The sequence below is a fragment of the Neltuma alba genome, unplaced genomic scaffold (assembly GCF_004799145.2).
Source record: "Neltuma alba isolate B1F8T4 unplaced genomic scaffold, ASM479914v2 tig00007441_pilon, whole genome shotgun sequence".
NCBI classification, from domain to species: domain Eukaryota; kingdom Viridiplantae; phylum Streptophyta; class Magnoliopsida; order Fabales; family Fabaceae; genus Neltuma; species Neltuma alba.
This window is the reverse complement of record NW_021634784.1, coordinates 76,135-92,367: the sequence shown is the minus strand read 5'-3', so window position 1 is coordinate 92,367 and position 16,233 is coordinate 76,135. Positions and strand designations below refer to the sequence as shown.

Here is a 16,233-nt window from a genome sequence, read left to right as displayed (position 1 = left end):
TAGGGTTTATGCTATTCAGAGCAGTTTCAGACTTGAAATTATAATACCACTGCCAGTCCAAAAAAAATAAAATAATAATACCACTGACTGCTGATATGTTCAAGCACTCATGCTCAGATTAAAAGCAGTTATCCTTTCTGTCTTTAGTATACGAGTTATTTAATTTTAAAAAATAAGTTAAGTTAGTTGTTTAAAAAATGAGTTGATTTTTTTAAAATATCATGTTTAATAATGATTATTAGTAAATGGAAACCCTCTTAATACATGTAATCAGTAGAGATATTTTGAAAAATGAATTATATATATTTGAGAAGCAAAGTGGGTTCATATTTTATATTTATGAATAAATTCAATCCTAACCAACTCTTATATAGACGATTGGAGGTAATATCATTATTACTATTAGGTACTTGTCTTGTGGCAAGTGAGGAAGGAAAGTGCATTATGGCAAACGTTCCATCTTTGTACTGGGTAAGATCAAATGTCCACGTAAAGAATTTCAAAGCAGGCTTGTGAGGCGGTGCGATCCATTGATGCAATTGACGAGTTTTTTCTGGCTTCTTCCAAATCTAGGCAGCTGGTTTAGAGTGTACACAGAAATTTCTCGTTTTATTGATGTTCTCACATAACAGAAGGACAATGATGTTACTTGTTTATCTGTGTTGTGTAAATTCTTTGGCTTTGTTGAGGACTTTGACTCCTCCAGAATTTATAATGCCATACAAGAATACAAAAAACCCACTCATTAAATTATAATATTTTTCATTAATAGGAGTTGAGTTTAATTGAAAGAGCTAATTTCTTACAATATGGCATTCACAAATCAAGGTATGAATTTTTGTTGAGAGATATTTTTACATTTAATAATTGATAATACTTCGAATATGATTGCTTTCAATAGAATGATATATGTGCTTATAGAAAAGTTAAAATATTTTTGAGATTGCAATTATTTATTTTATGCTTTTAAAATATATAAATTACAATTATTAAATTAATTAATAAATACATGGTAAAACCAATAATGGGGCTTTTTGAGTATGATTACACGCTGACAATTAAGAAATCAACACAAAATCAAAATTAATAAAGATAAATGGTTGTTGTGAAAACAATAGGATCAACATGAAACCATCTCTTAGGCCTAAGGTATAAAACAAACAAAGAACACTTTACAGTTAAAAGATAAAATGTATACTTTTACCTAATTTTCATATGCAATATATGGGGGGGGGGGAACATGTGCGGTTACTTATATAAATTATACATTTTGATTAGAAAAATTATTCATTTATACGCAAAGTACCGATATTTTGAAAGATTTCATATATTTTTCAGATTTCACATTCTCTAGTATTTAACTATTTACGTGCAATTTTCTCTTCTAATTAACCATTTTCTAAATTCTCAACTAGTACGAAAGTGATACAAGGCTTTTGGGTTCCCAAAAATTATGAAATTATGAGAGCTGAAACACATTTTTAACCCATAATTCTACAATTTAGTAGGGTCATTTTGGGTTATAAAATTTCCTTTCAGGGACTTTGGTCCTGCCATTTTCAAATTTTAGCCTCTAAACATCTTAACTGTCGTTATTTTATTTTAAAAAAGGTCCCTAACCGTCATTTCCACTTTTCCCTTTGGTTTCTGCATGGCTTTTAGAAAGAAAACACACCATCTTCATGCCATGTGTTTTTCAGCCATCTTGCCAGTGAGAATGAAACTTGCATGTGCCCAACTTTTAACACAGCAAAATTCAACTTTAGTTTCCCCAGTCTTGATCTATATTTTTCAACTTAAACCTTGATTTTATTCTAATTTATTGCTCTTACTATGTTATTATAAATCCTTTATTTAGAAACTCAGCCTCATCACATTCTTATTATGATTCGGATGTAGTTAAACACAGACTGAAAGCCCTTCACATTGGTTTGAGCTAAACAAGTCGTTGACATGAAACAGAATTAGTCACATTCGTTGCACAGTACAAAGTGAATTCCCAAAAGCAAGTTCTTCAGATGTCTCCCAACAACACAATCTTTACAAATCCTGACGTGAATCAAAACTCTAAACCTTCTTCTAATGCTAAAGATTTCAATCCTAGAAGGTACGTAATTAATTTGGCTCCCGTTCATTTCTCTTGAAGATTCTATCTTGCCTATGTGATGATATTGACTGGAAAATTAACCTTTGGATGTGTCTTTTGGGTTGTGGTTTTGTGTGTTCCTCAAAGGTATCAAGTTGAGGTGTTTGAAGTTGCCAAGAGAAGGAATACTATAGCAGTGCTGGATACTGGTGCTGGAAAGACGATGATAGCTGTGATGCTTATTAGGCATATAGCTCATTCTATTAAGTCCACTCACCAAAAGAAGCTGATTCTTTTCTTGGCTCCCACAGTCCATATTGTTAATCAGGCATTTTCCTAATTGTAGTTGTATTATTATTTTCAGAAATAATTAAAAATTCATATGAGATGATAATATGCTAGAACTCTAAACAATTTGATGAAAATTTAACCATAGGGGCGATTTGATGCAAACCGAATGAATCATTGGATGCCACATGATAAAAGAAAATGAAAAGGAGGGGAACATAAGGAAAGAAAATGGAAAAATTACTGTGCGGTCCCACCTAAGCAATTTAATCACTAAAAAGTCTTACAACAAATGCGAAGCATGCAGTAACAAGTTCCGGTGTAGGAAATGATAATATCTGCATGCTATTAGATTGTTTACGCGGGACTGTAAAATGATTTTTCCGCAGAAAATTGTATCGAATTTATGACTGACAGATTTTAGACTCTGCGCGCAGCAATTTGGGGTCCTAAAAGACTACACGGATTTGGCAGTGGAAGAATTCCATGGAGCCAAGGGAATAGACGACTGGAATTTGAACTGCTGGGAAAAGGAAATTGAAGAGCAAGATGTAAGCCTGCTATTTAAACAGTCATAACAAAGTTGTCTCTATAATATTAGTTAAGTTTTATGGTCCTTCAAGGCCACTATTATAGCTTTCTTTTGTTTATCTTAGTCGTACAATTACAATTTCACTTTCATTTTCCTTTCATAGAACATTTTCCTCTGTCCTCCTCACTAATAATACAGGTTATGATCATGACACCACAAATTCTCTTGGATGGCTTAAGAAAAGCATTCTTCAAAATGAAAACAGTCTCTTTGTTGGTTATTGATGAATGCCATCGTGCAAGTGGGAACCATCCTTACGTTAAAATAATGAAGGTTGGTGCAGATTATGCAATCTATTTGTGAAAGTTGAGGGACCTATTTTCTAGTTGCTTTAAGTCCTAGGTGCTATTTGCATGTGACTCAAAGTTCAGGGATGTCCTTGTTTTGACATTTTCCCCAGAAATATCCAAAATCTGCTTGAATTGCATCTTGGTAATGCAGTGTTAATATACGAATAAAACATATTGTTGAAGAACTTTCCCCTTGTTGCCGTTTATATTTACAGCAATAACCTTAAGAGGGAAGCTTATTACCTTCATCCTTTTCATTTCTAGGAATTTTATCACATGTCCAGTGACAAGCCAAAGATTTTTGGAATGACAGCATCACCAGTCATTGGAAAGGGTAAATGAAGTTTTCATGCCTCTGATGTTATGTGTCTGCTTCAAGGGCTAACATCAAGCAGTTGCAATTTATTATTTTCCATTCGTAGTTGTTCAGATTCAAAACCAAATTATGCTGCAAGTTGGAATGATGCTAGTTTGTAATCATAATCTATGAAGGGCTATTTACTGGACCTTCCTTAGAAATCATCTTTCTTTGTGAATCTTATTTGATGACAACCTAAGCGGGCTGAAAAACTGTTGCAAAATCTTTTTATTGACATGAGCGAATCAACTCGCTTAATACCCATTGAGCAGCCCAAACTGCTCAACGCGGTATTGGACATGTCATTATACCTTAATCTCTATTAGTAGTAATCTAGAGTTAATCTCTGTCTAAAGTATTTATTGGCTTGACTTTATTATTGCAAGGCAATATAGGAAATACATGGGATCATGAAGGTGTGTGCGCTAGACACATAGTCATTACAGTTTGCAATATACGTTTTGGCCTGAATTACTATTTTTAATCTTGTGTGACATATAAATATACAGAGAGGGTGCTTGATTAAGAAGTATGAAGTTAGTTACGTCATATAGATTACTTTTATTTCTTAGGAAACATCAAATATCTTGACATTTTTTGAAATGTTAAGTGGACTCTAAACTGAACTTTTTGCATCAGTTATCTCATCCACCATGGACTGCAAAGGTCAGATGTTTACTCTTGAAAGCATCTTGGATTCCCAGGTGATGTTGATAGATCAAATTTTTAGTCATCCAAGGTCAATGGATAATTTTTGAAACTCTCAAATGCTGTCAAGCAGATTTATACTGTTAAAGACCGAACAGAATTGGAAATATGTGTACCCTCTGCCTCTGGAACTTGTAGATTCTATGATCAGGCACGAGTTCCATTTGAGGGTCTAAAACTAAAGATGGAATCTCTATGGCCAGAGGTACGTTGTGCCAGAATAGTACAAATTACAAGTCTTTGCTTGTTAAGCTGAAGCTTCAAGCTAAAACGGTCTTTGCTATAATATTAGAGTTCCATAACTTAGCAGTCTTGTGCTCAGTCTTTACAGCCTTCGTTCTTTTAGTTCCTTCACAGCTTAGACTTTTAGGTGAAGTCTTACTTAAAACTTTTCAACTGTAATACACGTGTCCCTATTACTTACACATAATATAATCTGGTACATGTTTATCTGATTCCTATGTGTACAAATAACACATGCACATGGTATGAATAATATTATATTTATTTACTGTTAAAACAGAAAGGACAGTGAGAAACTCTTCTGCTTTGACAGTTTGATGCTTCATTGCTGAGACTGCAACGGTCAATGGAATGCCAATATAAAGACGTGGATGATAGACTTGAGAGAATGAGAAAGCGATTGTCTAAAGATTATTCAAAGATTTTGTATTGCCTTGAAGATCTTGGCCTTGTGTGCGCTTATGAGGTACGATTTTAGTCCTCATTGATTAATCTCATAGAATTGTTTTTCAACTTCTATTGATCCTTTCTTGATCTCTTTCACAGTTATGCAATACTTATCATAGTTTCAACGGTGTAGCAATTTATTATCACGTAGTTCTTGAGATGGATTAGAAGCATTTTGCAAACTATTCTCATTCATACCTTTATATTCCTGTCATTCATTGTGATTGTTTTGTCCCTTAACTTTTTCCTTTTTCCTTTGTCTTTTTTAATATTATCCATCTTTCTATAGGCTGCTAAATTCTGTCAAGAGAACAGCCCTGATCCTCAAGAGGGGTGTAAACTATATGATGAAAGCCGTTTGAAGCACGCACAATTTCTTAATGAACTGATGCAGCTACTTGGGGCATTTTTCCCTACTGGTTTGTTTATATGTGGATTTCTTTTCTCATATGATCTTCATTTTTAGTTGTTGATTTGCTACATCATCTCAAGGGATACCATCTAGTGATGTCCAATTACCCAAAAAGAAAAAAAATGAAGTAGGTCTCCTCATGTAACTTGATGCCAAATAACTGTAAGCAAGAAGATTTGCAGAAGCTATTTAATCTTCATCTCTTCTCAGGAATTAACAACTTTGGGGACTTTAGTGATGACCTCGTAAAAGAAGTAGACTTGGGATACATTTCTCCAAAATTATATGAACTAATAAAAATTTTCAAATCATTTGGGTAAGCTGATTACTTGTCCTTTTATAATATTAATAATTAATAATAGCAATGATGGTACGAAAATTGACCATCATATTTTACATTGCAGAGAAAGTAAGGATGTATTGTGCCTCATATTTGTTGAAAGAATTATCACAGCGAAAGTCATTGACAGACTTGTGAAGAAAGTCAAGTTTTTATCACATTTTACTGTGTCACATCTAACTGGAAGCAATAATTCTTGTGATTCAATAGTGCCAAAGATGCAGAAAGAAATATTACAGTCGTTTTCCTGTGGAAAGGTACTGGATATTATATATCAATTGATTAAGAAATGTTTATTCTTTATAGCATTGAGTCTGTTCTGCTGCACAAACTTTCTACACGGTGTTGGAGGGAGGAAGAGCGATTTTTCTATATTTACTCAAGTTCTTTGACTTTCTCTTAATCTTCATGTACAATGAGAGTATATGGGTTACCAATAAGCTTTTCTATACCTTGATCTCTGGACCATTGAACTTAAATTTAGATGATCTAGATTTAAGGTTTTTTTTCTTTTCAAAATATCAAGATTCATATGTTAAATCTTAAGAAGAAAAACCTAAGTAGTTTATATTTGATATGAATGGCCCACTGGTTGAGAGGTAGAGGAAGATAGTATAGAAGCCGGTTTGGGATGATCCTTTAGCTTCTAATCACATGAATCACTAACTTATACCCTAACAAGAACTAGAACGTTTACTATGGACATACGCTAACGTTGAACTTATACATCTGGAAAATATTAAATTACTAATTCCAACATATAGGTTAACCTACTATTTGCAACTGATGTTGTTGAGGAGGGAATTCATGTGGCAAATTGCTCTTGTGTGATACGTTTTGATCTGCCCAAAACAGTTCGTAGTTATGTCCAATCAAGGGGACGTGCTCGGCAAAACAATTCTCAATTTATCATCATGCTTGAAAGGTACAAAAGTTATCTTCCTTAACCTATAACACATACCAGATGCTAATGTGTATAGTTAACAGAGAAAAACAGAGAAACAACTAATCTGAATGTGATCAACTGATATCTTTTTGTGTCTATCATCATAGATCAGTTCAAGTGCAAGTGATACGAGGCAACTAATAATCAACATACGGTTTTCAACACAGTTGTCATTGGCTTATAGTACAGTAGTATGTAATATAGAAGGGATAGGTGAAATCGTTAGAAAGTGGGGAGTTAGTTTTCATGCCCTTCATGTCCAACGAATATAAAAGCCTCGCATTAGGTGGAAGGTAGTGTGTATCGGCTGTTAATTAAAGTTTCCTTCTTTTCTACGCTCTATCTCACTCTTTCTTCTTTTTGTTTCTTATCATACTGGTCTAACATAACACGGTCTAACATAACACGTACATGCACACCTGCATATAGAAAATAGCCGGTTGACGCAGTTTTTTCAAAACATGTCAACGTATTCTTAATGATATTCTCTTCATGTTTTTCTGTCAAAAGGTTCTCACTTTACAAGTTTTACAGGGCAAATGTGAAACAAAGAAATCAACTGTTTGACATTATTACGAGTGAATATTCAATGGAAGATGTGGCGATGAAAAGAGAACTCGATTCTTCTGCTTTGGTACCCTATAGGAATGAGGAAATACACACATATAGTGTCAATAAAACGGGTGCACGTGTTACTGCAGATTCTAGTGTCAGTCTCATCCATAGATATTGTGAAAAGCTTCCTGGTGATAAGTATGAATACTTTTACTTAATCAATGCCACAACATGAGTTCCTTTAAACTTTGGTAATATATGTGATTCTGAGAACTTAGCAATATGAAAAATTTGATTTGTTTCCAATTAAAACAGGTACTTTGTTCCAAAACCAATTTTCCAATTGTCATATTCAGAAGGGAATTATCAATGTAAATTATCACTTCCTCCTAGTGCACCATTTCACACGTTAATTGGTCCTGCGAGTAGTAATTCTCAGTTGTCAAAGCAGCTTGTATGCTTGGAGGCATGTAAAAAGCTGCATCAGATGGGTGCTCTAAACGACCATCTGCTCCCTTTTTCTGAAGAGCCTTTAGATATTAATATGAGCTTTAATTGGAAAAATTCATCATCCGGGGAAGGTATATGTGCATAATTTAATCAAATTATGTCAACATCTTAAAGTGATTCATCTGAGTAATTTCCGCTAGTTTCAATAATTTTCATGTTATGTGTATTTGTTTTAAATTAAATGTTGATATAAAGACAAGATGAATATAGTACTTCGTTTCCTGAATTCCTGTCCTGCTACGATAGATGTCTCCCCTTTCCCTAGGAGTTGGGCTTTGGGTTCCCATTTATCTATTAGTTTACATAATAAATTATACCTATTTGGAAATACAATGTTGACGATCATGTGTAGAAGAATTATATCCGTTGTCACATATTGATATGCTTGAAATTAAGAAATTTATCATGTTGCAACTTACGTGGGACCATTTTCGTGTCTGTTTTATATTTAGCATATTGAGGAAACTCTACCTTAGTCCCGGACAGATGATTGCACTTCTAATTTTGTTCCCTACTAATCCTTCAATTTAGTTCCTTAATCACTAGAATACCATATTGTTGGTCTTCATTCTGTTCGATCTAAAGATTGCTGCCAAAATTTACAGATTTTTGACTTGGACTTAATGATTTAACTTGCACCTTTAATTTACACCTCAGATTCCTCACTCCAAGTTAGCAATGTATTAGGATTATCATTATATTTTGTATGGATATAGCGCGGAAGGGCATTCTAGAAAATGTTTTGGTTAATGATTGAGACTGAATTGAAAGTGCACTCATTTTTCAAGGGCTAAAAGAGTGTTCATCTTTACTTTTACGTTCTTCCATCTTTACTTACGCACATATATCAATACTACTGTAGGAACAACAAAACTGAAGGAATTACATGGGACTACTTGTATTAATGCATTATCTGGAACTTGGGTTGCAAATCCTAATGGAGCCACTTTTCATGCCTATAAATTTGATTTTGCTTGTGACATTATCGAAGAGATTTATTCTGGATTTGTTCTTCTGATGGAATCAAAACTTGATGATGACGTGGGAAATTGTGAGGCAGATCTATACTTGATCTCAAAGACAGTCAATTCTTGTGTTTCTGCATGTGGAAAACTGTATTTGGATGCAGAACAGGTATAACATAATTTTTTGTGTAATTATTATTTATCTTCCATTCACCCAAAAAAGGAAGTTATATCGCAACTTCCGGGAACCAATTTATGTGGCCTTATTCTTTTTTAATTTTTTGGGTATCAGATGTTCAAAGCAAAGTGTTTCCAGGAACTTTTCTTCAATGGTTTGTTTGGGAGACTCTTCGTTGGATCAGAAGAATCTGGAGTAAAGAGAGAATTCTTACTCCCGCATCAAACAAGTAAATTATGGAGCCCATCAAAGATGTATATGCTTTTGCCATTAGAGACATTAAACAGTGAAGGAGAAGCTTGGAGAATAAACTGGAGAGGGGTGAGCTCCTGTATTGGAGTGATAAAGCTTTTTCAGAGTAGAGCTCTGAGCAATGCATCAAGTTCTGAGCATAGTCACGAACAAAATTTATCAGACTGGAATGGTTCATCTGATATGAAGCAGAAGAGCTCAAAAACAGTCCATTTTGCTAATTGTGTGGTTGATATTGATGATCTCAAAGACATGGTAGTTTTGGCTATTCACACTGGAAAGTTCTATTCTGTGGTTGAAGTTGTAACCAATACTTCTGCTGAGAATCCTTTCAGCTACACTGGATCTCAAGTGTCTGTTTCGTCCGAATATAGTACTTACATTGATTACTTCAATAAAAAGTTGGTACCTTTGGATGCTACTTTTGCTTTTTTGTTTATGATTCATACTTTTTATCTGCATTTACTGGTTAATTATGCTAATAATATGAATCTTATTCAGGTATGGGATTGTGCTGATGTACCCAGGACAACCTTTGTTAAGGTTAAAGCAAAGTCATAACCCTCATAATCTACTTGTGAATTTCAGGAGAGAAGGTTATTTTAAAGCTTATTTCTTTTTTGGTTATATTCTTTACTGTCTTCCATCCTTCCCTCTAAAACATAACTTTGTATGACAAAGACTGTTAAATGTAAGCCACTTGCATAAAGTTGACAATTGTTTTGTGTGTTTGTCAACTAGAAAATCAAAGTTTGATTAAGATTAAAAGAAAAGAAAAAGAAATTGACACAACGGTAATTTGTTTCTTTTTGGTAATTTGTTTCTTTTTCGTCAGGTGTATCTCCGGCTTCAGAACAAGAACAAGTTCATGTTTATATGCCACCTGAGGTTTTAGTCAAGACTGACGTTCCTGTAGAAGTTTTGAAGTCATTTTACTTGCTGCCATCACTAATGCACCGCTTAGAATCCTTAATGTTAGCCAGCCAGCTTAGAAAGGAGATTAATTTTAACTCTGGCAGCTTTCAGATACCAAGTTCTCTGGTTTGTGCTGTCACTTTTGCTTCCCCTGCTTTTAGAAAAGTTTCAACTTGGTCTCTTTGGTTCAGAACCTGATAATTTTACCCTCTCATTTTCAATGAAATTCCAATTGGACCCTTTGTACCCTGTCAACAAGTTAATAGAAATTACTTATGTGGCCGCTAGTTTGAGAGTCGGCTCCTAGTCCTAGGCGACTAACGCCATTTGTTTTGGCTGATTCAAAGGCTCCATATCCAAAGGAAAATAATAGAAAGGATGAAGAACTTCATAAAGTTTTCAGCTTTTTGAGATTCATCATTAAAACTGGCATTTTGGTAATCCCATAGTCAAATCATAAGAATAAGATGAAGAGCACCAGCTTTTTTACACTAAATGGGCGAATGCTCGCCTGCTAAGTCTTAACTTTGAATGGATTAAGAATGATTTTCTTGGTTTTGAACTTGATGACCGAAGTTGAATCTTTCTAAAACTAAAGGGACCAAATAGTGTTTAAACCTTTATAGTGAATCATCATATCATTACGATTAGCTAACTTCACCTGGTTATGTTATATGATTAGATCCTTGAAGCACTGACAACAATGAAATGCTGTGAAAACTTCTCCATGGAACGTTTGGAATTGCTCGGGGATTCAGTTCTAAAGTATGCAGTGAGCTGCCACCTTTACCTTAGATATCCTGAGAAAGATGAAGGACAGCTATCTGATTGGCGTTCGTCTCTTATTTCTAATTCAGCTTTGCATAAATTAGGAACCAACTGCAAGTTGCAGGTAATTGATCTAATGCAATCCCACTTGGTTAGGGGCAAATTTTGGATAAGAGATAATGGAGGGTAAATATAAAGAAAGAAAATATCATTGTAATATTTCCCTTACTTGTGACTTTTTGTTTAGCAATGTAGGATAGTTAAGGATTGACATAACTATTGGCATCATTGGAACTTTCCCTCCAACAGCATTTAAAATTCCTGGTGATAATTATGTCTTCACCACATGAATGTAGTTATCTTTTCACCACATTTGGAACACATACAATATATAAATTCGAAAATTTGCATATTATCTAAACTTAAAAAATTTGTATATAGTTTCCAAGGGGTTGAGGGATTAAAATTCTTACACAACAAGTCACCATCTGAGTTCTAAGTTTTCTTGATTTGACAGCGATATATACGTGATAGTGCATTTGAACCACGTCGTTGGGCAGCACCAGGGCAGCTTTGTATACATTCTGTTCCTTGTAGATGTGGTGTGGATACTTTAGAAGTTCCCTTGGATGAGAAGTTCCAAACTAAAAATCCATCTTGTAAGGTTGGAAAGTTGTGTGACAGAGGACACAGGTGGATTTGTTCAAAGACTATATCTGATTGTGTTGAGGCCCTTATAGGAGCTTATTATGTGGGAAATGGCCTTGTTGCTGCCCTTCATACGATGAAATGGTTTGGTATTGACCTTGAACTTGATCCTTCACTAGTAGTAGAAGCAATCAGCAAGGCATCATTGAGGTCCTATGTACCAAAAACTAATGAGATCACAACCTTAGAATTAAAGCTTGGATATGAGTTTTCTAGCAAGGGTCTCTTACAGGAGGCTATAACTCATGCATCTGAGCAAGAACTGGGGGTTGGCTATTGTTACCAGGTATCTGTTTTTAAGTTATTTGCGAAGTCTCTTTTGTCAAAGTTAAATACTTGTGGATAGTTAATTAGGTATGTGTTATATAAATTTCTTTAATAAGACATAGCATGCGGACAATTTTTTGCACTCAGCAGCACATTATTGACTTATTTTCAGGTGCCATTACATAATTGAAGAATATATTAAACTTTTTATTTTGAAAAAAAAAAGGGAAAAAATAACCTTCTGTACACTTCCATTCCCATTGGCCAAACTAGCACAACCCAAGTTGAGTAATTCATATTTCCAACAAGACCTTGAAGATTTCAGCTACTCCTGTACTTATTTACCTTTTCTCCGCAGAGGCTTGAATTTCTGGGCGATTCAGTTTTGGGTCTTCTCATTACGTCGCATCTCTACAAGAACTACCAAGATATTGATCCCGGAAGATTGACTGATTTGCGTTCAAATGCAGTTAGCAATGAAAACTTTGCTCAAGTATGCATAAGAAGGGACCTTCAACCACACCTTCTGCACTGTTCAGGGTTCCTTCAAAGCCAAGTAACAGAGTTTGTGAGGTCATTGACTATGCCTCTCAACAAGATCAAAGTACCAAAAGTAAGTTCTCATGATTATTAGTGCTGATATTGACATGTTCAGAATGAAATATATCAAGAACTCTGAATAATATAGTTTAACATTGTTTTATTTGGTATATCCCATGTCACGCTAGCTTTCATAGTTTATGAAAATTAACGGGTCAATATATTTATGCTTCATAGTTTACTTGTCAATACTCAATTCACTATAGTCTTGCTGGACACCTCTCTTATAGACTAAATCAACCTAAAAATGTCCCTTCATATCAGTTTGCTGTGTTGCTTTTATCAAATCATATTATTCAAACTAAATTTTACTTTCCCCTGCCATAGGCTCTTGGAGACATGGTGGAAAGCATTGCTGGTGCAATACTCATTGATACCAATCTTGACCTGGACAAAGTTTGGAGAATCTTTGAACCACTATTGTCTCCAATAGTGACTCCTGATAGCCTAAAACTCCCTTCACTACGTAAACTAAATGAGATGTGTCACTCTCTTGGGTACTTTATAAAAGAAAGATGCATACAAGTGGGAGACATGGTTCATTCTGAGCTTAGATTGCAGATGGAAGATGTCTTATTAGTTGGAAGAGGCTGTGAAAGAAACAAAAAGGCTGCCAAAGCAGCAGCTGCAAGCTGTTTGTTAGACGAACTTGAGGTTTGTTAGTTTCCTTAAGGATAAACTATTTTTGTTTTTACTACCCCTGATAATTTACTGAAGATGTGATGCTTGAAATGCAACAGAAGAAGGATATTTCAAAACCCAATGGCATTTCCAAGAGGAGAAAAAGAGGTTCTGATGAAGATGAAGATTTCATTACTTCTTCATTGGATATAAAGTTATGTGGTCATGTAACTGCTGAGGAATCTTGCAGCAAAGGAAAGGAAAAGATAACTGAAAGTCAATGTCCACAAGAATCAGCTAAAGCTTCCTTCTCAATCAATGATTGTTCTTGGAAAACCTGCAGCATCGTTCCTGCCATCCCAGGTTTGCTTAATCCCCTTCCTCTGTTTTTTTTTTTTTTGGGGGGGGGGGGGATTTCTCTAGATTAATTTTATGCTTGACTATAACTGAGAGATGCAGTGAAGTCATGTATGGTAGTCAGAGCTTTGTGTACATTGAATTTTTAAACAGAAAAGGAAGGGAGAAATACTGTGGAAATTGCAATTTTTGTCGTGATTTGGAACATGTGATTGGAATGACATGCTTGTTTCTTTGTCCTTGGTTAAAATTAAAAATTTTGGAACTTCTTGGCCATTGTTGTAGCATGTTAAAGTTTCTGTTGGTTTCAGTTGCCCCTTCTTGGTTTCATGTTCAAAAGATTTTTCATCCTTCTCCCATCTAGTTGGAACTTGGAAGTGAATATGGCTGATGCTTTCATTGTACTCGTTCATTTGGCAGCCTAAAGTAGGATGTGATCGTTTAATGATAGCTATTCTATTTGTCTAATCTTTTATCTCTGTTCTTTTATATAATTTTTTATCTTTTACCTTTGTAGTTATTGGACCAATAAACATGAGCAAAGGTGGACCCCGGACCTCGATATTTGGAATATGCAAGACATTACAGTGGCCGATGCCAACATTCAGAACCAAAGAAACGAAATCCAGGTCATTTCAATAAACTTAGTTTTACATGATAATATTAATCTTCCTAAGCACTTACAAGGATTTAAGATGCAACATGACACATAAAAGCAGTATGAGGACAAATGTGATGTTTCGGTGCAATTTCAAGTGTCTTGTTGTGCTACCTCCAATCCATAATACTCCTCCAATCCTAAATATAAGATTCTTTTTGTAGTGTGTATAAGGATTTTATATTTAGGACCGGAGGAGTATAATATTACCTCTAATTTTTAATATAAGAGTTAGTTGAGAGTTGAATTTGATCCTAAATATTACCTCCGGTTCTACATATAAGAGCTAATTGACTAATTTGAGTAGATTAAGAAAATACTACCTCCAGTCCTTAATATAAGACCCTGTTTGACTTTTATTTTGATTATATATATAAGACCCCAATCCACTCAATTTTTTCCAAGATAGTCCTCCTAATAATTATAGTTGTAGTTAATACACTTGATTAGTAAGGATATTTTAGGAAAGACAACACTTATTTAGGACAAATAACTAACTCAACTTACTTTCTTAATCTTTTCAAATTACTCAACTGACTCTTATAATTAGAACCAAAGGTAGTAAGTTAGTTAGTTAGTTGTAATAAATAGGTGTTGTCTTTCCTAAAATATCCTTACTAATCAAGTTTATTAGTTAGAACTACTATTATTACAAGGACTATTTTTAAAAAAAAGAATAAATATGAGAAATAAAGTAGATTGAGATCTTCTATTCAAGACCAAAATAAAAATCAAACGAAAGCTTATATTAATGTCCGGAGATAGTATAAGATTTTGGTCCATTTTGTCTTTTATACTTATTATTTCTCCCAAACTAATTTACCTAACTTATAAACTAATAAATAATCTTATGTTACATTCAGGTATTTTATGGGGATCAGGTGACATTCGTTATAACTAACCAATTGTCCGACTTCAATTTGTATATTTTGTTTTTGTTCATCTACAGAACTCCGATTGAATTCGGAGAAGGCTCAGAGAAAAGATATGGTTTCAACAGCTATGTCTCTAAAATCACGTTACAGATCCCAAACTGCGGCATAATGGAGTGTACAGGAGATCCTAAGGCTGACAAGAAAACTTCGTATGACTCTGCAGCTCTCGCAATGCTTCATGAACTTGAACACCACCGCAGGATATCTATTATTAGGTCCTAACTCCTAGCCTTGAAGCCCTGTAATCTAAAAACCACCTATACCTGTGATATCAATCAATTTAAAAACAAGATGAAAATATGATACTTAACTTTATTCATTTTTAGCCAGGACGTCTAGTTTGAATTGAAGCCTATAGCATTAATTTATATTTTTCTTCATAACTTATTACTTATCTAGTTTACAGATATGTTTTGATTACAAATACAAAACTCTAATTCACTTTGTCTTTCCCATCGAATATTGTTTTCCTTTGCATAACTTTTATTCACTCTTTTGTTTGTTATGACCTCCTGTCTTTAATATTAGAACTAGTTAGATTCTTTTATATTTATTTATTTTTTTCTAAAGTAATTTCTATGGTGGTTATACATATTAAAAGGTTTCTATCAAAAAATAGTTCAAATGCACATAATTAGTAAAAATATTTTAGAAAAGATACTCATTGATTACCTATAACTAACTTAACTAATTTTCTTAATATTTACAAACTAATTATCTAGCTCTTATATTAAGGACAGCAAATAATATCATTTAATAATATAATGATTACAAATAATAAATTTAGCAACTCTTTTAATATCCCTAAATTGGTTAAGTAGGCCCTATATTTAGGAGGAAAGTATAAACACATTCATATGCACGCTTTTTAATAACTAATGATATTTGACCTAAGCGAACAGAACGGATTTGTCCTTTCACAAACCTTCAGAACCAACTGAAGCGTCGTTGCCTCACAAAACAATCTCCTAGCTGTTGTTGATAAGGCAAACAAGTCCATCAATCCACTGCAATTTGTTTAGACATGTCAAGTGATCCAATGTCAGACTGGAAATTTGTTCAAGAGATGGGTGGCATCTAAAACTGGGTTGCTTTTGGCATCTGCCATCCTTCTTAACATTAAATGCCAAAGTTTGGGTAAACCTAATCCGGCCGAACCTTTGTGTCTGGTGCTAACTTTGCTCCTGACCACCTTCTGCAACTGCAAGGAAGTCTTTCATCTTGAGATGCCTTT

General features: G+C 34.2%; 1 protein-coding gene across 1 annotated transcript; it reads left to right on the top strand.

Moving 5' to 3' along the window:
• Positions 1 to 2,165: 2,165 nt before the first annotated feature.
• LOC114752559 (endoribonuclease Dicer homolog 3a-like) lies at positions 2,166 to 15,221 on the top strand. Its single transcript, XM_028941296.1, has 24 exons — positions 2,166 to 2,414; positions 2,812 to 2,925; positions 3,105 to 3,239; positions 3,521 to 3,590; positions 4,254 to 4,318; positions 4,396 to 4,527; positions 4,879 to 5,031; positions 5,302 to 5,431; positions 5,635 to 5,740; positions 5,829 to 6,021; positions 6,529 to 6,689; positions 7,245 to 7,463; positions 7,581 to 7,850; positions 8,630 to 8,909; positions 9,033 to 9,571; positions 9,672 to 9,766; positions 10,006 to 10,211; positions 10,768 to 10,977; positions 11,371 to 11,847; positions 12,187 to 12,441; positions 12,756 to 13,082; positions 13,169 to 13,412; positions 13,924 to 14,035; positions 15,014 to 15,221. Exons 1-24 carry the CDS (start codon positions 2,166 to 2,168, stop codon positions 15,219 to 15,221), a joined length of 4,950 nt encoding a protein of 1,649 aa, XP_028797129.1.
• The last annotated feature ends 1,012 nt before the right edge of the window (positions 15,222 to 16,233 follow it).